General features: G+C 42.4%; 1 protein-coding gene across 2 annotated transcripts in view; it reads left to right on the forward strand.

Annotated features, from left to right (window-relative positions):
* The window catches only part of RBMS3 (RNA binding motif single stranded interacting protein 3), a 1,621,798-nt gene that overhangs the window by 337,448 nt on the left and 1,257,813 nt on the right, over positions 1-26,537 (forward strand). For both annotated transcript variants that reach the window (XM_081526995.1, XM_081526994.1), the window contains exon 5: positions 23,111-23,179. In XM_081526995.1, coding sequence (XP_081383121.1) covers positions 23,111-23,179 — 69 coding nt within the window. The remainder of the gene's footprint in view (positions 1-23,110; positions 23,180-26,537) is intronic.

Genomic DNA, 26,537 nt, shown 5'->3' on the forward strand with positions numbered 1-26,537 from the left:
GTCGTGTCCGACTCTGTGCGACCCCATAGACGGCAGCCCACCAGGCTCCGCCGTCCCTGGGATTCTCCAGGCAAGAACACTGGAGTGGGTTGCCATTTCCTTCTCCAATGCATGAAAGTGAAAAGTGAAAGTGAAGTGGCTCAGTCGTGTCCGACTCTTCGCGACCCCACGGACTGCAGCCCACCGGGCTCTTCTGTCCACAGGATTTTCCAGGCAAGAGCAGTGGAGTGGGGTGCCATTGCCTTCTCCCCACTTTATCCCTAAAAATAGGTATAATCTGATTTCAGAATTTAGTATGATGCTGGCTTCTCTGCCCAAATGCTAAGAGTTTAAGCTCTGCATATATTTGAGGTCTGGGTCTTATTTGCAGTCTGGTTGTCTACCAGTTTTAGTTTTGGACCCAAGTAATTTGGCAACCCAGAAGCCAAAGAAATTGCTGATCTGCTAGAAATGCCTTGAAGAATGGAAGTTGCTGAGTGTTCATTCAAAGAAAATCTGAGTATTCCTGGCTAATGGATGATATTTTGAATTCTCATAATTTATTTACTCTTATTTTACTCCTCATAAAAGTGGTAATCTGTCAATTATACATGAAACTGAGTACTCAGACCAGAGGAGAAGCAAACTGATACACGTTTCCTTTCAGCCAGTCACCTCCAATTATAAACAAGTTAGTTCTGTGCTTATGTCCTTCTGCAAATATGCACAATTACATATGTCAGATCTTATGTGAATGACAACTTATCAGTACCGTACACACCATTTTCCTACAGACTCCAATTCAATTTTTGTAAAGCACTGTTTCTTGAAAATGTTTTGAATTTCTCTCTGCAATGACCTCTGTTTAATTGAGTATATAACGTGCCTTCTCTTTTCATCGTAGTTATGAAGCAAAAGAGGCCACCTTGTAAACTAGATTCCTTCCTGTCCTTCTCATGGAAGGTGATACATGGGGTATTTTCTGATTCATTGGTAATTTTTTGTTTTTTTTGTTTTTTTTTTTGCTTGGATTTGTTCTGGACTGAATATAAGGAATTGAAATTGATTTTTGAGTATGGTTCTTGGACTCCTCATTATATAAGACTCATATTTTGCATCTGATCATTGAAAAAGTAAATATCGGGGGACAAAAGATCCAGATCAGGAAATGTAAAAAAACAAGTTGAGTTTGAAATGAAAAGTTTCCTCTTTGTTCTCCGTAAGACCTGTCTGTAGAGTTTCGTAAAGAAACTGCTGCAACCAGGTGAGTGCCTTCCTAGGGCCCCTGATATGCACAATGCCTTCCCTTGTGACAGGACTCTCTTAATTGTCGTTTCCACTTGTTCAAAATGACAGGAATAAAACAGAAGACAAGAGTTGGGCGTGAAAAGAGTAGAGTTCATCATAGCTATTAAAAATTCTAATGACATGAAAGCCAATTATTGTGACTTCAGGTGGTTATTCCGAATGCACTGAGATATGTGGCAGTCGAGGTAAACATTTCAGCCGTGACAGTTGCATTAATTAATGACTGCTCAGGATTCTAAAGCTTGCTTATTAGATGCTTCAAGAGCCATGTGGAATACTTAAAAGATATATATTCTAGGCAAGTCCAGACAGGCAAACTAGGTACTAAAGAACACTTTTTCCCATGTCCTTTTATGACATTTATTTCTTAGAGCAAAGCTCTGATTTATAGCTATTTTATCCCATTCTCCATTTTCCCCTGGAGAAACTTATAGAGAAAAAAAATCTATAGCAACTTAAAAAGTAGTGTGTCTGAAGAGGGCAGCCTTTCCACAATTTCTTAGAATTTACTGCACTTAAGTATACATTGCATGGGGTAGTTAATTTCTTTTGTAATTTAATGCTTGTGAGTGCTTTTACGCATGCTGACCCTAAATCTCACTCTCTTAAAATTAGGTTCAATTCTCCACCTTATCTCTCTCCTCCTATATTTTTTTTTACTAAGTTTCAAATAATGTAGATGGCAACAAAACTCTTCTAAATAGTTGTATATGGAAGAATTAACATAATTCTTAATTTATGACATTTTCATAGGATGCAGTTGCTTCTTTTTGCATAAGGTTTTAGACTTCATAGTTCATTCCTTATTTTAAGAATTGTGAAGTCTTTAGTTTCCTAGGGGGAAAAAAAACCCACTAAAGTGTATTTTTCTACTTTAAGGCCTGCAAGGAGGATCAGTCAAGTGATAATTTTCAGGAAGAGTCATAAACGCATTCTCTCTGACATATTCCGTTTGTGGTCACAGAGCGGAGACTCCAGATATTTTCCACTTGTAAAACACACTCATCCTAGAAAGAGCGCATGCCCAGGGTACTTGGTGTGTAGTGATTAGCACCAAGGATAAACAATGAGAGCTTGGCCCTGCTCGACCCACTGCCCACAGTCACACGGTCACAAGTGTCCGTGGCTGACAAGCCATACAGCTGCGGCCTCTGCTGATATTTCTGTAGTGAACATGTTCTTCCCACTCTGTTCCACAATGAAAATAAAGAGATGAGAGGGAATAAAAGAGAGAGAGAGAGATGAGAGGAAAGCCCAGGATGAACAGGAGGACAGGGCCATGTCCCAGGACATGTTTTTATGAGGGAAAATTTCTGAGAGTCACATACGTCTCTGGGATGAAGGAAAGTCTGGGAGATAGAAAAGGGTCTCTAATTTGATGAGGTGAGGGGGCGATTTAACCTCTCCTGAAATTCAGGAACTGCTAACACTCTTTTCAGGCTTTGAGAAGTTCAAACTCTGGAAGGACTTGTGGATGATGGTGCCTTGGTGGTGTCTAAGCTCAGGGCACCCCTGGTGGTTCAGCTGGTAAAGAATCCCCTGCCAATGCAGCATACATGGGTTTGATCCCTGGGTCAGGGAGATCCCCTGGAGAAGGAAATGGCAATCTACTCCAGTATTCTTGCGTGGAGAATTCCATGGACAGAGGAGCCTGGTGGTCTACAGTCTGTGGGGTCAGAAAGAGTCAGACACAGCTGAGCAACTAAACACAGCAACAATGAGCTCAAGAAAGTCTGACCCTCCTGAGGATCCTCGTGGCTTTGAGGAAGGAACAATTAGGTTGGAAGCTCAGTTCGAGGCAGACTTGTTTGGGAAAACTGGCTTCTAGCCAGCCTTCTCCCTCAGCATTGTCTACCATGTGGTATCATTAACATGAAAATGCCCTGAAAAAGTATTAAATAATGTATTCATATTCATAGCCATATTTTTACTGCAAGCTTGCTTTTAGTTCAATCTCCTCAATTTATAGATTAGCAGAAATGACTTGGCTAACGCTGCAGATTTGGTATCAGATTCAGGAGATAAAAAATTCACTTCCCAGTTTTTTTCCCACAGACCTTAGATGGCAGGCCGCCTCCAAGACACCTCCAGGGATCCCACTCTCCTGGAATTCATGCGCTGTCCAGCCCCACACTGAGCCAGGATTGTCTTGTTTGGTCGATAACCATGAGGCCAACACAGGAAATTTGAGGTTTCTTTTGTTTGAAAGAACTCTGACCATACCTGACACCACAATATGTGTTTTATCAACTTCTAACATCTTTTGCCAGAAAATCTTCAGTCTGCAAGTTTGGCCAGTGAAATCAAATTTGAGTTTTAAGTTCTAGGTCTAGAGGTAATAACCAAATCCATAACCTCCTAATAGGATGGTTTTCACACTATAAGTTCCAAAGGTAACCGTCACCTCTGGGGTGGTGTTGGGGAATGCGGGGACGCGGGAGAATGTGGCATGGCATCAACAGAGCACATTTCACAAAACTAACACAGAAACCAAACACTTTTTTAAAAAAAATTGAGGTACAGTTGATTTACAATATTAGTTTCAATTAGTTGCAGGTGTGCAGCATAGTAATTCAATATTTTTATAGCTTATACTCCATTTATGTGTGCGTACTAAGTCACTTCAGTCATGTCTGACTCTTTACAACTCCCTGGACCATAGCCCGCCAGGCTCCTCTGTCCATGGGATTCTCCAGGCAAGAATACTGGAGATATTGGCCATGCCCTCCTCCAGGGGATCTTGCCAACCCAGGGATCGAACCCAGGTCTCCTGCATTGCAGGAAGTTTCTTTACCATCTGAGCCACCAGAGAAACCCTTCCATGTATATGTATTACTGTACAATATTTGTTTTCCTCTTTTTGACTTACTTCGCTCTGTATGACATATCACTATTCATATCCCTACAAATGACCCAAACTTTTGTCCTTTTTTATGTCTAGTATTTCATAGTATATATGTACCACGACTTCTTTATCCATTTATCTGTTGATGGACATTTAGATTGCTTCCATGTCCTGGCTGTTGTAAATAGTGGTGCAACAAACATTTGGGTACCTTTGTCTATTTGAATTAATATCACGGTGAAGTGAAGTGAAAGTCACTCAGTCATACCTGACTCTTTGTAAGCCCATGGACTGTAGCCTCCCAGGCTCCTCTGTCCATGGCATTCTCCAGGCAAGAATACTAGAGTGGGTTGCCATTCCCTCTACAGGGAGTCTTCCAGATGCAGGAATCGAATCCAAGTCTCTTGCATTGCAGGCAAATTCTTTACCATCTGAGCCACCAGGGAAGCCCAATATCATGGTATCTTAATTAATTATTTATTTTTATTTTATTTTATTTATTTAGCTGTCCTGGGTCTTAGTTAACACATGCTGTATCTTTTTAACTGTGGCATGCAAACTCTTAGTAGGAGTTTATGTTAGTAGGGTTAGTAGGAGTTTTGTGGGAACTAGTTCCCTGATCAGGGATCGAACCTGGGTCCTACCTGCAATGAGAGTGCAGAGTCTTTGCCACTGGACCACCAGGAAAGTCCCAGTATCTTAAATATTTTATCCATAGTAGTGTGCACTGCTTAATCCCCTACCACATTAGGCCCTTTCTCACTTCCCTTTCCCAACTTGTAACTACTGAGTTGATATCTATAAGTCTGTTTCTGTTTTATTGCAATATATTCATTCACTTGTTTTATTGTTTAGATTCTACATAAATGATAACATAAGTGTTTGTCTTTCTCCGTCTTATTTCACTAAGCTTAATGCCTTTCAGGTCTATCAATGTTGCTGCAAATGGCAAATTTTGTTCCTGTTTTTGGCTGAGTAATATTCCATTGTGTACATACATCACATCTTCTTGATCTATTCATTTGTTGATGGACACTTAGGTTTCCTCCTTATCCTGGCTATCATAAATACTGCTGCTATGAACATCGGGGTGCATGTACCTTTTCAAATGAATGTTTTCATTTTCTTTGTGTCTATATCCAGGAATGAAGTTCCTGGATCATGTGGTAGAACTGTTTTTACTTTTTAAAGGAAACCATGCTGTTCTCTGTAGTAATTACATCAGTTTACATTTGCAGTAACAGTGTTTGATTTTCCTCACATCCTTGCTAACATTTGTTATTTGTGTTATTTTTGATGATGGCTGTTCTGACAGGTGTGAGGTGATAGTTCATTGTGGTTTTAATTTCATTTCTCTGATGGTTATTGATGTTGAGCATCTTTTCATGTCTCTGTTGACCATATACATGTCTTCTTTGGGAAAATGTCTATTTACATCTTCTTCCTTTTTTAAATTGGGATATATGTCTTGTCTATTTTGAGCTGTATGAGCTTTTTATGTATTTTGCATATTAACCCCTTACCAGTCAGCTCAGTTCAGTTCAGTTCAGTTCAGTCGCTCAGTCATGTCTGACTCTTTGCAACCCCAGGAACCACAGCCCACCAGGCCTCCCTGTCCATCACTAAGTCCCAGATGCTACTCAAACTCATGTCCATCGAGTCAGTGATGCCATCCAACCATCTCATCCTCTGTCGTCCCCTTCTCCTCCTGCCTTCAATCTTTCCCAGCATCAGGGTCTTTTCCAGTGAGTCAGTTCTTTGCATCAGATGGCCAAAGTTTTGGAGTTTCAGCTTCAGCATCAGTCCTTGCAATGAATATTCATGACTGATTTTCTTTAGGATGGACTGGTTGGATCTCCTTACAGTCCAAGGGACTCTCAAGAGTCTTTTCCAACAGCACAGTTCAAAAGCATCAATTCTTCGGTGCTCAACTTTCTTTACAGTCCAGCTCTCACGTCCATACCTGACTACTGGAAAAACCATAGCTTTGACTAGACAGACCTTTGTAGGCAAAGTAATGTCTCTGCTTTTTAATATGCTGTCTAAGTTGGTCATAACTTTTCTTCCAAGGAGCAAGCGTCTTTTAATTTCATGGCTGCTGTCACCATCTGCAGTGATTTTGGAGCCCAAAAAATAAAGTCAGCCACTGTTTCCCCATCTATTTGCCATGAACTGATGGGACCAGATATCATGATCTTAGTTTTCCAAATGCTGAGTTTCATCAAGAGGCTCTTTAGTTCTTCTCCACTTTCTGCTATAAGGGTGGTGTCATCTGCATTTCTGAGGTTACTGATATTTCTCCTAGCAATCTTGATTCCAGCTTGTATTTCATCCAGTCCAGCGTTTCTCATGATGTACACTGCATATAAGTTAAATCAACAGGGTGACAATATACAGCCTTGACGTATTCCTTCCCTGATTTGGAACTGGTCTGTTGTTCCATGTCCAGTTCTAACTGTTGTTTCCTGACCTGCATACAGATTTCTCAAGAGGCAGGTCAGGTGGTCTGGTATTCCCATCTCTTTCAGAATTTTCCAGAGTTTGTTGTGGTCCACACAGTCAAAGGTTTTGGCATAGTCAATAAAGCAGAAGTAGATGTTTCTCTGGAACTCTCTTGCTTTTTCAATGATCCAGCGGATGTTGGCAATTTGATGTCTGGTTTTTCTGCCTTTTCTAAATCCAGCTTGAGCATCTGGAAGTTTGTGGTTCCTTACCAGTCACATCGTTTGCAGTTATTTTCTCCCATTCAGTAGATTGTCTTTTCATTTTGTCAGTGCTTTCCTTTGTCATTAAAAGCTTTTAAGTTTGATCAGTCTCTTTTGTTTATTTTTGCTTTCTTTCCTTAGCTTTAGGAGACAGATCCAAAATATATTGCTGCAATTTACATCAAAGAGTGTTCTGCCTGTGTTTTCCTCTAGAAGTTTTAGAGTATCTGGAGTTAGACTTAGGTCTTTAATCCATTTAGTGTTTGTTTTCATATATGGTGTGAGTAAATATTCTAATTTTATTCTTTTACATGTAACTGTCCAGTTTTCCCAACACCACTTATGAAAGAGACTATCTTTCCTGCATTATATATTCTTTCCTCCTTTGTCATAGATTAATTGACCATAAGTGTGTGGGTTTCCTTCTGGGCTTTCTTTTCTGTTCCATTGATTTATGTGTCTACTTTTGTACTGGTACCATAAGAAAGAAAGTGAAATCGCTCAGTCATGTCTGACTCTTTGCAACACCGTGGACTGTAGCATACCAGGCTCCTCCGTCCATGGGATTCTCCAGGCAAGAATACTAGAGTGGGTTGCCATTTCCTTCTCCAGGGGATCTTCCTGACCCAGGGATTGAACCTGGGTCTACAGCATTGCAGCATTGCAGTGCTAGTACCATACTGTTCTGATTACTGTGGCTTTATATTATAGTCTGAATTCAGAGAGTGTGTCTGGTAGGTCGGTTACATTTCTAAACCTTGGCGATGTGGCCTTTTGTAGATGATGTCCCATGCTTCCCAGCAGCATACTCCCCTCAGGTCAGTAGAGCTGTATGCTCTAGGGTGCCCCCTAAGTCGGCTGCATGGGTCCTTTAGTTGTGGTGGGTGGGACTCTTTGCATGTCCAGCTCTTTGCAACCCCATGGACTATACAGTCCATGGAATTCTCCAGGCCAGAATACTGGAGTGGGTAGCCTTTCCCTTCTCTACAGGATCTTTCCAACCCAGAGATCGAACCGGGGTCTCCTGCATGGCAGGCGGATTCTTTACCAGCTGAGCTATTAGGGAAGCCCCAGGAAGACTGAAAGGGACTACTGGCTCCAAGGTCAGTTGGTGGCCAGGCCCTGCCTTGTGCAGAGGATACAAGTCATGGGTTGGCTAGACTGGGTCATGAGACAGCTGTCTGCTGTTCTCTGGGGGCCATGGGGCTAGTGCTGGCTCACTGGTGGGCAATAAGGGCCTAGAGGATCCTGGGGCTGGTGCCTGCTGACCAGTTTGTGCAACCAAGTCCTGGGGCTGGTGCTGGCCCACTGGCAGGCAGAGCCATGTCCTGGCATCTGACTGCAGTGCCTGAGGTCCCAGAGCTGATGCTGACCCACTGGTGGGCCTGACCTGTTCCTGACACAGCTGAATGTAGGGTTCTGGGTAGCCTGAAGCTTGTGCTGGCGTGCTTTGGGGCAGGGGAGGGACACAGCTGATCCCTGGGCTAATGATGGCTGCCAGTGGGTGGCTGGGTCCTGACCCGGCAGGCTGCAGGGATGTGGAGCTGGTCCTGGAGTCACTGAAAGCAGATCTCTGGGAATCCTAGGTCTAGTATTCATGCATGGTTGTGTAAGTTTGAGTCCTGAGTCTTCTGGTGGTAAGAGCTGTGTCCACGGATGCTTGTGGGCTCAGAAGGTCTAATGGCCATCTGTCCCCTGGTCATCATGTCTGTGTCCTCACCCAGCCTGGCCTGAGGTGTCCCAGTACTGGTGCCTGTGGGCTAGTGGGAAAGGGTGGGATGGTCCTGAGGCTAATAAGCTAGACTGAGGATTCCTCAGTGGTTTCTTCAGCACAAGGAGAATGAGATTTCACACATGGTGCCACCAGCCTCTGTGTCCCCAGGGTGAGCTCCAGTCACCTCCTGCCTCTCTGGGAGACTCTCCAAGATCAGCTTGTGGGTCTATTTTCAAATTACTTCTTCTTCCCTGGGCCCCAGAGTATGTGAGATTTTGTGTGCCTCCTTTAAGAACAGAGTCTTAAAGAAAGAGAAGTATTGTATGGAATCCCTTATATGCAGAATCTAAAAAGAAATGCTACAAATGAAATTGATGAAAGTGAAAGAGGAGAGTGAAAGAGCTGGCTTAAAACTCAACATTCAAAAAACAAAGATCATGGCATCTAAAACTCAACATTCAAAAAACAAAGATCATGGCATCCAGTCACATCACTTCATGGCAAAAAATGAGGAAACAATGGGAACAGTGACAGACTTTATTTTCTTGGGCTCCAAAATCACTGCAGATGGTGAGTGCAGCCATGAAATTAAAAGACACTCCTTGGAAGAAAAGCTATTAGAAACCTGGACAGCATATTAAAAAACAGACATTACTTTGCTGACAAACGTCCATCTAGTCAAAACTATGGTTTTTCCAGTAGTCATGAATGGATGTGAGAATTGGACCACAAAGAAGGCTGAGCACTGAAGAATTGATGCTTTTGAACTGTGGTGTTGGGGAAGACTCTTGAGAGTCCCTTGGACTGCAAGGAAATCAAACCAGTCCATCCTAAAGGAAATCAATCCTGAATATTCATTGGAGAGACTGATGCTGAGGCTCAAGCTCCATTAGTTTGGCCACCTGATGAGAAGAGCTGACTTATTAGAAAAGACCCTGATGCTGGGAAAGATTGAGGGCAGGAGGAGAAGGGGAGGACAGAGGATGAGATGGTTGGATGGCATCACTGACTCAATGGACATGAGTTTGAGCAAGCTATGGGAGGTGGTGAAGGACAGGGAGGCCTGGTGTGCTGCGGTTCATGGGGTCACAAAGAGTTGGACACAACTGAGGGAATGAACAACAACAGCAACAACAAGTGAACTTAACTACAAAACAGAAACAGACTCGTAGACTTAAAGAAGGGACTTATGGTTACCAGGGGAGAGAGGTGAGGGAAAAGGATAGTTAGGGAGTTTAACATCAACATGCAACGTACTGCTGTATTGGGCAGGAATAGAGACACAAACATAGGGAATAGACTTTGGATACAGCAGGGGAAAGAGAAGCTGGGACAAATTGAGAGAGTAGCATTGAAACATACACATTACCATATATAAAATACATAGCTAATGAGACGTTGCCGTAAAACACAAGGAGCTCAACCCAGTGATCTGTGGCGATCTGTATGCGTGGGATGGGGTGGGGGATAGGAGGGGCGGTTCAAGAGAGAGGAGACATATGTATACTTGTGGCTGATCTGTGTTGTTGTATGGCAGAAGCCAACACAATGTTGTAAAGCAATTATCCTCCAATTAAAAATAAACTGGAAAACAAAATCAAGTGACTTGAATTTTTTTTTTTTTTTTTAATGAATATCCACCCAGGACCTGTGTAATGCAGGGAACTCTACGAAGTGTTACTTGGCAGCCCAGATGGGAGGGGAGTTTGGGGGAGAATGGATATATGTATATGTACAGCTGAGTCACTCTGCTGTTCACTGAAGCTAGCACAATATTGTTAATTGGCTATACTCCAATATAAAATAGAAAAGATTTTTTTGAAAAAGAGAGTAAATGCATTAATCAGTGAAAAGGAAATGAGTCTTTATTTTTTCAAGTTCTATGAGACTCCTCAACACGAACGTCAGCGGCCTTCATAGACAAAAGTTCTGGGCGCTCATCTTCCCAGGGCAGGGCCCTCAGACTGGGGAGCCCAGCGTGGGGCTCAGACCCCTTGCTCCTTGGCGAGAACCTCTGCAGCTGTAATTATCCTCTCACTTCTGGGCCCCCTTCCCTTGGGTGTGGGTCTTGACTCCACCATGACTGTCCCTCCTACCAGTCTAGTTGTGGTCCCTTCTTTATGTCTTTAGTCATGGAAGGTCATTTCTGGTAGGTTCCAGTATTTTTTCATTGGTAGTTATCCCATAAAAGAGTTGTAATTTTGATGTGCCTGTGAGAGGAGGCAAGCCCAGCATCTTCCTATGTCGGCATCTTGGGAACTGAAACCAAACACGTCTACACTTTTCTGCCTTTGAGGCTCTCCTGTGTATAAAAGCCAAGGTGTTGCTTGAAGCGTGCATTGACAGTTCACATTCCAAGCCAGTACTCTGGAGTTAGAATCAAATTGTTCACTCAGGCTGATATACAGTGCAAATTAGGTAACTCTTGATTTCCTTAGGTACGTTCTGTGGAAGACTAGATCCCTGGATTATTCATAGATATTCAGTAAGAAGACGAGTTGAAAGATGTAGGCTATTATATATATATATATATAAAATGGACAAACACCAAAGTCCTACTGTATAGCCCAGGGAAATATATTTAATATCCTGTGATAAACAATAATGGAAAAGAATGTATGTATATGTATGTGTGTGTGTGTGTATAACTGAATCACTTTGCTGTACAGCAGAAATTAATGAAACATTTAAATCAACTATACTTCAATTAAAAACATAAATAAAATAATAAAATGAGAGAGAGGAGAGAAGGGATGAGGGAGAGTGTAGGAGAGAAATAGTTAAGTAAATAAATAGGTTCATAGCTTTCTTTTTTCCTTAATTTTTTGGGCCACGTTGCATAGCATGTAGGAGGATCTTAGTTCCCAGACCAGGGATGGAACCTACGACCTCTGCCCCCTGAAGTAGAAGGTGAAGTCCTAACCACTGGATGGCCAAGGAAGTCCCAGTAAATAGGTTCTTTGGACAAATAATTGTTGGTAGACGGGGTTGAACAAACTGACCCACGGATAAGTCTTTGGAGCAGAAACTCTCTTATAATGTCTTTTATGTGTCAAAATGTGCAGTGATTCTTCAAGAGAGAGGTTGGAGCAATGTCCTGTGTGCTTACATTCCTGCTTTTCTGGTTCTTAGACATTCCAGGAGGACAGGAACTCGATACAAATCCCAGCCTATGGACGAAGTCTGACCGAAGTCTGGTTTTGCAAATAACGTTTTATTGGAACCCAGTTGCAACCATTGTATTGTCTATGGCTGCTGTCACAGTCCACAGCAAAGTTGAGCGGTTGTGAGAGAGACTGCATGGCCCACAAAACCTGTAATACTTTCTGTACGACCCATTATAAAAAAGCTGTGCTGACCCCTGGGTTGGATCAGCTTGGAAATAAAACATTTCACCAAACTGACCAAAGAACTGTTTTCCAGTAGGTTGCTTTGCAGGTCTGGTTTCTGCAAAGCACACTGGGGAACTCAGAGTCTGTGCGTGCCTTTCCTCCCCTTCGCACCTTGAAAGCAGGACTCCCTGTCCCGCCCTGTTAGGCCGCTGTGAGTGCAGGGCTTCCGTGTCTCTGAGACATGGAGAGGCAGATGAGCCCAGGAGCTCAGGTGAATCTGTGCTTTTTTGTAAGATACAGTGAGATCAAGTTGAGTTACAGACAAAGCTGCCTGACAATAGGAAGCTTATCATTTATTTACTGAGCATCCTGTTTGCTGTTTTTAGTCTTGTGCAGGATGGGAACTGGAGGTTACCTTGTGTTCCTGTCTTTGGGGAATTAACAGTTCTCTCTCCTTGAAGAAAGTGACTGCAAGACATGTTAAATCACAGTGTGAAAATTCAGGGACTTAGATTTTTAAAAAAGCCTAAAGGGGAAAACAAATTCCTGAAACTTCTTTTTTCCATCAGTCACAAGAGTAATGTTTTCCTCCTCCTTAGCTATGATTCATAGGTTATTTAATGCTTTCTACCCGCTTTTATGTGTAAGAGGTGAATAGTTTTTCTGCTAATAAGGTAAATTAGTTACCTATGGCTGTGTAACAAATTACCCCCAAATTTAGCAGCTGAGTAACAAACATGGATTACCTTGTACAGTTTATGATGGAGGGGTGTGTGATCTGACTAGCTGAGTGGGTGTGGGTCTGTCTCTATTTATTTTTAAATTGGAGTATAATTGTTTTACGATGTGTTAATTTCTGTGGTACAGCATCTATATATATGCATATATCCCTTCCCTTTTGAGCTCCCCTCCTGTCCTGCCCGCCCCCACCCCCACATCCCAGCCCTCTGGGTCATCACCGAGAGCAGAGCCAAGCTCCCTATGCTATATAGCAGCTTTCCACTGGCTAGCTGTTCTACACAGGGTGGTGTATATGTATCAGTGCTGCTATCACCATGCATCCCACCCTCCCCTAGCCCCTCACCCCATGTAGCCACACATCCATTCTCCATGTCTGTGTCTCTATTTCTTCCTCGGAACTAGGTTCATCAGTACCATCTTTCTAGATTCCGTATATATGCATTAACATCCAACATTTGTGTTTCTCTTTCTGACTCACTTCACTCTGTATGGTAGACTCTGGGTTCACCCACATCTCTACAGAGTCTCTCTTAAAGTGGCAGTCAAGTCTTTAGCCAGGGCTGCAGCCTCTGCAGGCTTGACTGGGACGGCAGGGTCGGCCTTCGAGCTCACCCGCATGGCTGTCTGCTGGCTGTTTTGACCTCTCATCGGGTGGGACTCTCTATAGAAAGGTGTGTGATCCAAGAGTGAGCAAGCAGCCAGGTTAGAACCTAACCTGGTGGGTGCCCACCCTCATCTCGTCCGTGTGTTAAGCATACCAGCCCTGCTACATTGTGGAGGGAGCTTCAAAATAGTGTGGCTACCAGGACCCAGGGGTCATCTGAGGCCATCTGGAGCCTGGAGACCACACTCTGGTCACTTAAAGCAGCATCTGTTGGTGAAAAAACCTCTCCATCCTCAGTCCCTGCCTCCAGCCTGGGACTCAAAACCCAAGGCTAGGGACTTGCCAATAGGAGACCATTGTAACCTACAGGATGCCTTTTTGTAGCTGAGAATTAAGTACCTAAAATAAATAAAATTCCTCAGATATTTTACTTCCACTTGTTGGGAAATTGTCCTCAGTTTGTTCAGTAAGACACTTCACTATTTCTGCCGGAAAAGCTATTGTACTTAGTCGTTCAGTTGTGTCTAACTCTTTGCAACCCCATAGACTACAGCCGCCAGGCTCCTCTGTCCATGGGGATTCTCCAGGCAAGAATACTAGAGTGGGATGCCATGCCCTTCTGCAGGGGATCTTCCCAATGCAGAGATCAAGCCCAGGTCTCCCGCATTGCAAGCGGGTTCTTTGCCATCTGAGCCACCAGGGAGCAGTAGACGAGCAAATGAATTTTTTACATTGTGAATGGTTCCCCCCTGCAGGGCACACAAGGTAAAGGAGCAACCCCTCCTCCTGTAGCCGAGTTTTGGATTTGTTCATCTCCCTCACTCTTTGAGGGTAAGACATGAGTCTCTCCATTCACAATTTCAGCTCGTATTGACTGAGATACTGCTGTATGCCTGAGAGTAATAATGATGGTTAAGAAAGGAAAGCTGGGAAGAGACAGGACTTCCCTGGAGGTCCAGTGGTTATGAATCCGCCTTCCAATGCAGAGGATGTGGGATTGATCCCTGGTCGGGGAGCTAGGATTCCGCATGCTGTAGGCCAGCTAAGCCTGTGCAGCACAGCGACGGAGCCCACATGCCATGACCAGAGAGCTCGTGCTGCCACCAAAGATCCCGTGTGCCACAGCTAGACCCAACACAGCCAAGTAAATCAACGATTAACTGATTTCAAAACAGACAAAAAGGAACGTGGGGTAAAGACAAGAACCCTCTTTTCCTGGTACTTGCTTTCTAGTGAAGGACATGAATAATGTAGAACCAAACACGTACATGAGCAGATAGTTTCAGATCATGATCAGAGCTATAAAGAAATTGTAGTGGGGGGATGGGATAAAGAATGACAGCGTGTGGGCTTCGTCTGGTCCTTTGGGGCTGGGCTGGATTAGGAAGAAGAAAAGCATCACTGGGGAGAATCTCCTCCATCTTTGTAAGCCTTGTTACTAACAGAGTGCTCTGCATATACTAGGTGTGCAAAAAACTGCTTGTCAAGTTAAAGTATATAGGTGAGTGGGGGTAGGGAGGATGAACAAACGGAAATCCTGGGAGCATCATTTTGACTTCAGGAAATCACATGGTTTCTTAAATCTTAGAAAATGATGGAATCTGCATTATTTTTACGTCTACTTTCTATAAGCAAACGCAAAGATCTGGTTAGGTCTCTTTAAACCAGATTCAGCTATTTCCCTTCCATTCCTCAAAAGTAAATAAAACTAAGAGGTAAAGCCTATTGAATACAGTTAATAAATCCATCTTTAGTGCTTAATTGTATTGAGATTTTCTCTCAGTTTTTGCACTGAAGCTACCTTGTGTGTTAGTTGCTCAGTCGTGTCTGACTATTTGAGACCCCATAGATTGTAGCCCGGCAGGCTCCTCTGTCCATAGAATGAATTCTCCAGGCAAGAATACTGGAGTGGGTTTCCATGCCCTTCTCCAGGTAATCTTCCCAACCCAGAGATCAAACCCACATCTCCTGAATTGCAGGCAGATTCTTTACTGTCTGAACCACCAGAGAAGACAGGGAGGCTAGCTTAGATTTATTTTATTTTGCATGTTGTCATGGAATGAGGACCCAAGGAATAGTAACTCATCCAATTTCAGGTTTCACAGCTTCAGAAGGAGGAGTTTGGAGGTGCTGGGGGTGGGCAAGGAGGACAATGACATGACTCAAAGCCTGGGTAGAGGGCACACAGAGAAATGTTAAAGAAAATCGATCATTTTAATGGAAAAAAGAATTTCAAAGGATGATTGGCACTAAGACGAAATGGAGAATCTGGGGGCTGCTTGTCATATATCTTAATGATCAGAGGTTTATTCAAACTGGAAAGATTTAGGTCAACTCTCAGGTAGCATCCTTTACCCAACTCAGGATTCTCTGCAGCGTTAGGAATGCACTGATGCTCTGCAGCGGAGTTCTGTGATTCCATGTTTGAGCCCAACACTTCCTTGTTAAAGTGAGGGTGATCAGTTTGTGATTGTGTTTATAAAGAACAAGTTGTTTAGAGACTGTCTCTTAACTACCTCACGGACACTGACTGTATAGGCGTTTAGTAAATGATGAGCCAGTGTAGCAGGACATATTGGAATGTGTATTCTAGAACATCACAACTGTAATGAGGAAACTATGTGGCCTTTTCAATAGCAAAATTGTTAAAGAGATTTCAGGGCTTCACTTCATACATTTTTTTTTTTTCTTTTAAATCATTCTCATTATATACTGCATATGTAAAATAGATAGCCAATGGAAGCTTGCTCTATGACTCCGGGAACTCAAATTGGGGCCTGTAATAACCTAGAGGGAAGGGAAAGAGTGGGAGGCGGGAGGGAGATTCAAGAAGGAGGGGACATATATACACCTATGGTTAATTCATGTTGATGTATGGCAGAAATCAAACCAATATTGTAAAGCAATTATCTTTCAATTAAAAGTAAATAAATTTTAAAAATGTTACTGGAACACAGCTGTAAAAAACAAAACAAAAATCAATTCTCTTTTCTTGGCTTGCCTGCTCTTGTGAATTGTTTTTGTTTTTTTTTTTTTTTTTTTTTGGTCGCTACTTGTTAAGGCGTGTCTGGGTAGAGGCTTTGCCATTTGTACTTTACAAAGTTTCTTGCTCTGGAAGAAAAAGCTGGCTTTTTGAGTCAGCTTTCTATACCTTGCTTATTAAAAACGTTACTACTGTCTAGGTTATTTGGTTTTTCGGTCTTGTTTCTTGCATGAGTCATCTTGTTGGAGCTGGAAACACTGTTTTTCCATCCAAAATGAAAATCCCAGAAGTTTTGTCTGTTATCCAGAGTTCAGTCTGTCTGAGTAACCCACGTGGATTCCTGGATCCTATTTGTCAATGACTTTTTGTGTTAAGATGTTAAATTCACACATCCAGTTGGCATCTTCCAACACTATTTATTGGTTTTTCATTTTTTCATGCTTCATAGAGACTCAAGGCTTAAAGCAGGAATACTCCAGCTACTGGAAAACGTTCATGTTCCCCAGGTTCCTTGTCTTCTGGTGATGGGCAGTTAGCCTTGGAGGACAGTTGTAGGATGGAGAAACGTGGCTGGCTGGCTGGCTGGCTCTCTTGTTGTGGCATCTGGCAGCTTTCCTCAATTATGAGCTGCCCTCGAACTTGGTCTGCGGTCCAGGTTTCTGCATAGCACTCCCTTTGCTTGGTTTAATAGAACACTGTTAAAAAGGAAGCCTCTTAGTAGCATTGTCTGATGCTTTTGTCACTAAAATGTTCTACATTCTTTTCCTCCTGAATACCTCTGTGATGTGAGTAACCTACATTCCCGTGAGCCTCACCAACCTGGGGAAGGGAGAAAGAAAAGATATAAAAAAGAATAAATATGTGAGGCTCAGTGTCTTCTGGACTTCTGACTTTAGCCTGCTTCGACAGGCCATCTAATTCTCCAAGTGTGCCCACAGTATGCGTTCCTGAGACTTTTCATGTGGATCAACCTGCACCCAAGATTCTCAAGTTCAAAGTGGGGTCTACCATTCTCCTTATTGCTTTTGCCCTAGTTGCTTGAGGGGTATTTTCTATGAAACCATATTAAGAAAATTCTCCATCCTAATATCTTGAAGTCTAGGATGACAGTGGTATGCTTTTAAGAAGTTCAAGTACCACTGGGGCTCTTGAATCCTAGCTTTTTTTTTTTTTTTTTTTTTATTTTAAATATATTTATTTGGCTGCACTGGGTTTCATTGCAGGATCTGTAGTTGTGGCATGCAGGATCTAGTTCCCTGACCAGGGATCAAAGCCTCACCCACCTCCCCTCCCCCGACCCCAGCCCCCCACATTAGAAGCATGGAGTCTCAGCCACTGGGCCACCAGGGGAGCCCTGAATCATACCAATTTTTACAGATATTTGCCCTTAAAAATGTCACTTTCATCACCAGGGTCTCCATACTGGTGATAGGGTTAAGTTTGACTTCATGTTTACTGAGCACTTATTATTTGCTAGGTACAGGCATTCCTGGTTAGGTAAGTAAATAAGATCCAGCCCCAACTTACTCCCCCTGCCCATCCCTTTAACCTTGTGGGATGTACAATGTATAAGAGAAAGCTGTATTTAAATACTTACTTATTCATTCATTTGGCTGCACTGGATCTTAGTTGGGGCATGTGGGATCTTTAGTTGTAGAATGTGGGATCTAGTTCCCTGACCAGGAATTGAACCCAGGCCCCTTGCATTGGAGCATGAAGTCTTAGCCACTGGACAACTAGGGAAGAGAAAGCTGCCTTGAGAAGGCAATTGCAAGATACAGTGATGAGAGTTTTGATAAGGAGTAGGTCAGAAACATATCCAAAGGGCAGAGTCTATTCTTGGTATTTAGGAAAGGTTTTCCAAGGGCAGAGTGTGTGGGGTGGGAGTGGATATCCAAACTGAAACCCTTGCCTGCCCGTTTAATTCAATGTTTGGTGGTTCAAAGTTTAATCCATATCTGTAGATTAAAAAGTAGATTCTTTTCCCCCCAACGTTTGCCCACAGTTTCCAGAAATATTCCTCTGGAGTCTGAGAGTTCGTTTTATCTGTTGAGAGAAAACTGCTCAATAATATCCTTGGGTCTTCTTGCCTCTACTGTTCCTGGTTCTTGTCTTTCAGTGGATGCCTGCAGCAGGAGAAGGGTATGCTAGGATTATTCTGCCTTCTTTTTTTTTGCTTGTAAGATCTAATGTGAATCCATTGAAGAGCCTCTTAAAAATGCAAATTGCTGGATCCCACTCTCAGAGACTTGTGAATTCCCTGGATCAGAGAATTTGCATTGAAATCAACAAGCCTCTTTATTCTAATCTGGGACTGCCCTTTGATTAACCACTGGTTGCTCAGGGCCCTAACAGGAGCGGGGTGAGGGTATGAACAGTTAGTTATCTGGTTTGTCAGGTGAGTTTATTTTCATCTAAGCTGAAATCCAAACCACACATTATGGCTGCTTTATTTAAAAGCACATGAAGGAAACCCAACCAGATTTCATGTTTTTTTGCTATGAGGCTGATTTTCAACTACAGCCACATCCATCAGAAGCTATTTTGTGATTATGAATGTTATGATTTTTTTTTTTTTTTTTTTTGGTCTGTGCTGGGTGCTCAGGCTTCTCTAGTTGTGGCTTGCAGGCTGAGTTTCCCTGAGGCATGTGGAATATTAAGTTTTCTGACTAGGGATCAAAACTCACACCCACTGCACTGGGAGACAGATTCTTTACCCCTGGACCATCAGGGAAGCCCCGACTGTTGTTATGACTTTTACATTTGTACTTAATGTTGCCCGGGTGCTTTGTTGTCTCTGTTGCCTTTTACATTTATTCTGAGCATCTTAGCACCGGAAGGACTTGAAGCATGTAAATCACAAGACCGCAATTATCCATATAAAGTTAATCATACTTGCGTCAGTGCTGATGTGCAGTGTGACCTTTAGAGAAAAGCATAGCGTGGGCGTGGAAGTATTGTGATACCTACCCAGAGGAGACAGAAGTCCATTTCCTATTGCATTCAACTCCACAAGTGCCCACCTTCTGCCCTTTTTGCTTCAAGGTTCCTTAAGAATCTGAGTCATATGCTGCAGGTCACTCATTATACTTTTCTTAAAAATATATTTTGAATGTCAGTGCTTATAGTTTGGCTTTGATTATCACAAGTTAAATTTTATTTGTAAAAACTGAAAATTTCAAGAAGATAAGAGATAAGTGCTGACAAAAATGTAGAGAAAAGGAAATCTTCCTACACTATTGGTAGGAAGATAAATTGATATAGCTAGTACAGAGAAGAGTATGGGAGTTACTTAAATGATTAAAGCTAGAACCATTGTATGATCCAGCAATCCCACTGCTGGGTGTGTATACAAAGAGAATGAAAACAGGATATTGACTAGATGTCTGTGCTCTCAAGCTTAAGGCATGTTTATTCACAAGAGCCAAGATATGGGAGCAACCTAGTAAGTGTTCATTGACACTTATGATATAAAGGACGTATACACAACAGAATACTATTCAACCACCAGAAAAGAAAGCCTGCCATTTGTGAGAACATGGTTGAACTTGGAAGACATTATACTAAGTGAAATAAGTCAGAATGAGACAGACAAATACTGTCTGATATCATTTATACATGGAAATCTAAAACAGTTAAGATAGGGACTTCCCGGGTGGTCCAGTGGCTAGGACTCTGTGCTCCCAACGCAGGAGGCCAGGTTCAGTCCCTGGTTGGGAAACTAGATCCCATATGCCCCAACTAGAAGTTCGCATGCCACAACTAAAAATCCTGCATGTTGCGACAAGGATCAAAGATCCCACGTTTTGTAGCTGGGACCCGGTACAGCCAAATAAATATTTTAAAAACTCAAGATTATAGTAACAGAGAGGAGAATGGTGGTTAGCAAGAGCTGGGGGGAGGAAGGCATTGTTTAAGGATACAAAGTTGCAACTAGCAGATAAATAAGTTTCAGATATCTAATGCCCAGCTTAGACATCACAGTCAATAACACTCTGTAATAAACTTCAAAGTTGCTAATAGACTAGATCTTAATTGTTCTAGCAAAAAAGAAATGGTAACTGTGTGATCTGACAGAGGTGTTACACTACAGGTGTCATCATATTGCAGTATATAAATGTATCAAATCAACATGCTATAGGCCTTAAACTTATACAATGTTATGTGTCAATTACATCTCAATCAAAAAATTCAAAGATTGATTTTTTGATAACAAATATAAAATTCATTGTTACAATTTTAGAAACCCACATTGTGACTAAACAATGATGAGTTGTGTTCTCAAGACATGATGCCTCCAAAATTAGTCTCATGCTGAATTCTAAAATCTATCATTTAAAGAGACATAAAGAGACTTCACTGAAGCCCAAACTGTTGGGCTGGAAAATGAGCTGACAGCCTGTTCCTAAAAGTGTAGAGAAGACAGACTCTGTTAAAATATCCAGGCAAAAAGTTATTTTAGATTATGAACCTTATCTAGTTAGCTGAGATTTAAGAAGTTTAACGACATAGCGTTGAAAACAATCAGATCTTTTCATGAAAAGTCAGTGTTGCCACTATAATAGGTAATGATTTATATACTCTAAATGTGAATATATTAGAATCATTGAATTGAGTGGATTTGGGGCTAGATGGGAAGACAGCATGGAGACCTTATTTCACAATTAGGAAAGTGAGCATCAGAGAACACACATGGTCTTTCAGTGATAAGATCATTCCTGTTACTTCTCCCTGAGGAAATACAATGAAGCATTTGGTTTAACTTCTAGCTCCTCCTTGAGGTTCTCCTTCCATCTAAGTTGAAAACAGAGATGCTTCTCTCACACTTGCTCTTGGGTCTGATCTCATGAACCTCACTGGGCCAGGAGAGACTGGAAGGGCCTGAAAACTGGTCCCAGCCCCCCGCCCACAGGGAGGCAGATGCAGAGGGAAGCTGATCAGAGCAGGCAGGACACAGCAGCATGCAGCACTCCAGGCTCACCGTTGCAGAGAGGCAGGGAAGCTGTCGTAATCAGCAAAGATTGGCCCAGGATCACACAGCGGTCCTGAAGAGCAGATGGAGTACAGAAATGGGGAAGCAGGAGTTGGCCTTACCATATTGATCTACTGATCATTTTTCAAGTGTATCGATCACTTCCACATCTTCATGCCTCTGTCTGTGTGTTCTCTGTACCTGAAACATCCACAAACTTCTGAGGAATTAAAATCTTGTAATTTGGCTCTCCATCTGAATGAGCTAGTAGAGCTTTGCATTACACCTCGAAGTTAGCAGACAAGCATGATTATTGCCAATAACACAAGGAGGGTTTAGGCAAGAGTACTACCCAGAATGGAGAAGAAAACGGCAGTCCACTCCAGTACCCTTGCCTGGACAGTTCCTTGGACAGAGGAGCCTGGAGGGCTATAGTCCGTTGGGTCACAAAGAGGGCCACAACCGGGCGACTGAGCACAGCACAGTAGCCGTAAGTCATGGTTCAGCTGCCGAACAAGATCAAAGATAGCAGTTCAGCCTTTTCTTCTTGGTTACAAAATGGTTGCTGCAGCTCCCATGTAGCATATCTGTGTGTAGAGAGAAAGAAGAGTGATGGAGAAAGTATAAGTCTTATCTTTCCCCTTTTGTCAGAAAAGCAAAGGGTTTCCCAGAACTCCCATATCACCCCCCACCCATAGCAGAATCATGGTCACATCTCATGGGCCAGTATTGATGAGAGGAAGTACTCAGAGTGAGCTTGTAGCTTTTCTAGCCTCCATGGTAGAAGTAAGCAAAGGAAGTGGTGATGAGAATGGTTTTTGGGTGAGCTCCTCTATGGTGAGCTTGGGTCTTTTCTGCGAGCCCAGGTTGACCAGCAATGATGTGTTCATCTTGTAAGATAAAGGGTCTTTTTATAACAAGGCCACCTGAATTGAGAGAGTAGAATTGTCATGAATACACTGGCCTCTGGGAAGCTGCTGTATAGCACAGGGAGCTCAGCTCAGTGCTCTGTGATGATCTAGAGGGGATGGAGGGCTGTGAGGGAAGCTCAAGAGGGAGGAGGTACATGTATACGTATAGCTGATTCACATTGTTGTACAGCAGAAATGAATACAACATTGTAAAGCAATTATCTTCCAATTAAAATTTTTTTTTTATTTAAAAAAGAATCACCAACTGTCCCATGACCTCATTTATTACCTTGGGTGTTTGTAAACCAGTTTTGCTTCAAACAGAAACATATAGCAAAGTCTTATTTTCTGCTTGTTGATGGATGCCTCGTATTTTCATAGTTCTTTACTAGACAAAGCACTCCACAACTATTGTCATATGTGACTCCCACAGGAAGCCTGTGGCATAACATTGATTATTCTGGGTTCATAGAAGAGAAAGTCGAGACAGAGAGCAGGTGGGTAACTCGTACCAAGTTAAACAGCTGGTACAAACCGAGGCTTGGATCCAGATATCGTGACGTAATGTCCATGTAATTATACTTGTTGAGGAGACTATGTTTTGGAAGAAATGGCACAGACTTAGTTCAGACAGACTCTTTGCTGTTGTCCCGTCACCCAGTTGTGACCCATGGACTGCAGCATGCCAGGCTTCTCTGTCCTTCACCATCTCCCGGAGTTTGCTCCAACTCACGTCGATGATGCCATCCAACCATTTCGTCCTCTGTCCCTCCCTTATGGTCCTGCCTTCCCTTCTCCCCAGCATCAGGATCTATTCCAGTGAGTCAGCTCTTCACATCACGTGGCCAAAGTATTGTAGCTTCAGTTTCAGCATCAGTCCTTCCAAGGAATATTCAGGATAGACTCTAAGACATGCTAATTTTGGGAACTGTAGACCCTGGATAAACCATTCACTTACAGAAATATAAAGTGTATTCGGTCTGTGTGACAGCGTGACATCTTTTCTCCCTTTTCAGAGAACCGCAGCCAGCAAGCCGTCCAGTGCCCCTTCCTATAACAGATGGTCCAGCTCACAGCCGCATCAGGTAAGATGCTCTTTTTAAGAACCTTTACACGTTGGTTTCCCTGGAGGTGTGCTCACACTTGCAATTGTGCTGTCTCTGGGCGAGCGTGGACGGTGTCATGCTGTTGTCTGGGCGCACCAAGCAGGTGGCTTCCTCGAAAAAAGGCTGTGTGGTTCCTCAAAGTGACTTTTCTAGACTTCAAGTTTTGGGTCAGGACTCTGACAGTGACAGAAGAATGTTGCAAAGCTCTTCTCAGTGGAAGCTGATGAAATCAATCTAGGAACCGTTGGAAGTGAATTGTGCCTTTTTTCTTCAACCCAAGATTTCTCCCTTCTGCCCTTTTATTCCAGGAAATTGTGTGTACCTGGACACAGGACTCTGAGCGTGTACCTTGATATATCAAAGGATGCATTAATTTCACAAAGAATCACATTGTTATTGTATTTTTTGCCTAGTTACTCAGGGTGATAACCAACCTCTCTTCAGGTCAAGCAATACTGAGCATCATTTAACCTCTCTGGGGTGATGAAGCCAGAAGGTGCTGTCATGTCCCTAGGTGTAAACAAAGCAGGACCTTTGCTGTTGGTGACACCCTGTGACCACACGGGCTTCTTTTTTGAAGCAGCTCTGAGCAGGACTTGCATTTAAATTACCTATTAGTTAAGAAACCAAAGAGAAATAAACCCCCACATGTCTTTTACTTTATTGATCAGAATTCTCTGTTGGACTTTTCAGGTCACTTGGGTTTGCTGCAGTGATTATATGAGGGGCATGTTATCAATGATTTATATTCAAGCTACCCATCCCACCTCATCTTGTTAATTTTCTGTAGAAATTTAGTATTGGTGATCATTTAATCCAGCATCAGCATAATGGGAGAACTCTTTATGTCTTTTTCTTTTCGTGTTTTGTTTCCTTTGCAATTACAGATTGATGTTTGTCAATAAAATCATTAAATTTAATAAGAGAAGAATGAATTCTTCTATTAGGCTGTCTTTTATCACCATCCCATTTTTATATTAAACTAGTTGGTGGAAAGAACGGTGAGGTGCTGGCTCCACCCTCATGGGCATCACGGGTGGATGAGATCTTTTCTGGTCAATTTGGAGGATGTATTGCTCCGTGAATGTGAGCAGAGAAAAATGGTGGCACAAGAGAGGAGCTAAGGGACCGGTCTAGGGAGCTGCTTTGAGTGCTCAGGTGTCCTTGACCACCCACGTGGTGGGTAAGACCTGGGCATGCACACTGGGTCAGGAATTGGGTTTTATGGTTTCTGTTCTCACACTTTAGTGAGACTGAGCTGAGCAAGTCAGCACTTGCATCTCTGAACGTGCCCTGAGGATGCAGAGCTGGTCTCACCTAATCCTCACAGCCTAGGGCAAGTGGGACCCAGAGGTGACATTGACCAAGCTTGTACACATTTAGTTGGTCCAGGATTCTGTGTTTTCCCCTGCAGAGCTCATTCAGTTTTACAAGTCAATATGATCCTTTTGGGAACCTCCCTTTGAGAAAAGGTAGTGTGTGTCCTTCTGTGATTCTGTACAGGATCTGAACACTTTTCAGAGGCTGCAACAAAATGAGGAAAGTAAAGACAGGGCAGCCAGGACCGGACTTAGTCTTTTTGCTATTACAATATCCTTATTTTATAAAATTAGGAAATTGCTAGATGGTATTTGTGTAAGTTATAATATCTTAGGAAAATTAAAGTTATGACCATCCTGCACTCATTTCCCTATGTTTTTTCCTTGAATTCTTTGAGGGCTATAAAATCCAAGAGTAGATTAACAACTAAAAATGGATTTCCTTTGACCCTTTTGCATGCAGAAAGATGTCTGATTATGTGGGAAGACTTCCAATATTAATGGTGCCTTTTTGATGGGGGGACAGAACCCAGCCTTATTTCCAAATGGTACTCAGGAAAACTAATGTTGATGCCATCTCTTTTGAGTTGAGGGTTCCCTTTAACTTTAAGTGGAAGGAGTGATCTCTTTTTCACTATTTCATAGGTGTCCTTGGTGATTGATTGTTGTGTGGTCATCTGATCATTTGCTTTCAAATCTACTCCATGCCCTTGCCTTGATACCTATTCTCCCAGGCTCCCTTGCTAACTATGTGCTATATAGGTTCTCCCAATAGCAGGCATTGTTGGTGAACTAGAAAGAGACAGAATTTGTGTTTGCTTCAGGCAGTTTCTCTCCATGTCTGAGCCCTTGTGTGGATTTGACTCCCATTTTTCTTCAGATACAGCCCCCATCCTCCCCAGCCCTAGAAGGGTAGCAGTTTTCTCACCTTCCCCCGTTTTATTTGTTTTGTTTTAGTTCTACCAACACCCTTATAACTAGTGCTCTGTATTTAAATACCTTTTATTGGACTGCCTGGTTCGAGTCCTGGTTTCCAGCACTTTTTCTGACTGTTTTCTGACAGATACATCTACATGGCACAACCCATTTCATTCTTTTGTTTCCCTAACAGCAGCATTTCATTTTAGAAATATTATGTGAATATTTACAGGATCACCTGCCTTGCAGCTGCTGAAAGCTGTCAGATTCATTCTCTAGAGTTGGCCTGGTGGGTGGTAATCCTTTTACACCTTTAGCCCACTCAGGATAATTACTTCTCTTCTTTGTTACTCATCCTCTAATCCTTCCCTTTTCAATCTGTGTTTATTACAAAAACCTTTGTCTTTTCTGTTTGCAATATAAGCTTATTGGCTTCTGTCTTTGAAAGTCCCTCCACCAGTTCTCAGCCTGATGTAGAGAATACAATTGCAACTCACTCCTGGATTCCAGCCTTGTGTCTTTCTCTGATGTTTGGTGTCAGCAGAACATTCAGAAAAAATACTGAGTCATGTGTTTATATTAATACTTGCTATGAATCCAATGGATCATTTCCTATTTGTTTTCAAAGCACTATTTGCAAACCTGAGATAGACAGACACACAGATACAGTAATGGGTAAATCGGTACACACGACAAACACCTACTCATTTGAAAATTAATATCACCTTTCCTTCATAATTGTTATCATCACACTTAACATTTATTGAGCACTCACTATGTGGTGTCTGCTAGTTCATTTACATGTACTATTTCATTAAGCCTTTCACTGTCTCTAGGATAGAATGCAGTATTTTACAAATGAGGGGGCTAACAGCCTAAAACTTTAATTAACTTATCCAGTAACACAGGGCTAGTTTCATCAGATTCTAGCCTCCTAGGCTTTTAACTGGTGGGCAATACTATTTCTAATGTATTTAAATTAATTTAAGGCAACAGAAAAGCATTTTAACAAACAGTTCCATTTTAAACTGAACAGAACACATCTTTTCGGCCTCTAGGTACTATTTCTCCTCTGAAACGATTTTGCACGGTTAAGGTTT

This window comes from Giraffa tippelskirchi, chromosome 9 (genome assembly GCF_054371585.1).
Source record: "Giraffa tippelskirchi isolate mGirTip1 chromosome 9, T2T-mGirTip1v1.2.pri, whole genome shotgun sequence".
Lineage (NCBI taxonomy): Eukaryota > Metazoa > Chordata > Mammalia > Artiodactyla > Giraffidae > Giraffa > Giraffa tippelskirchi.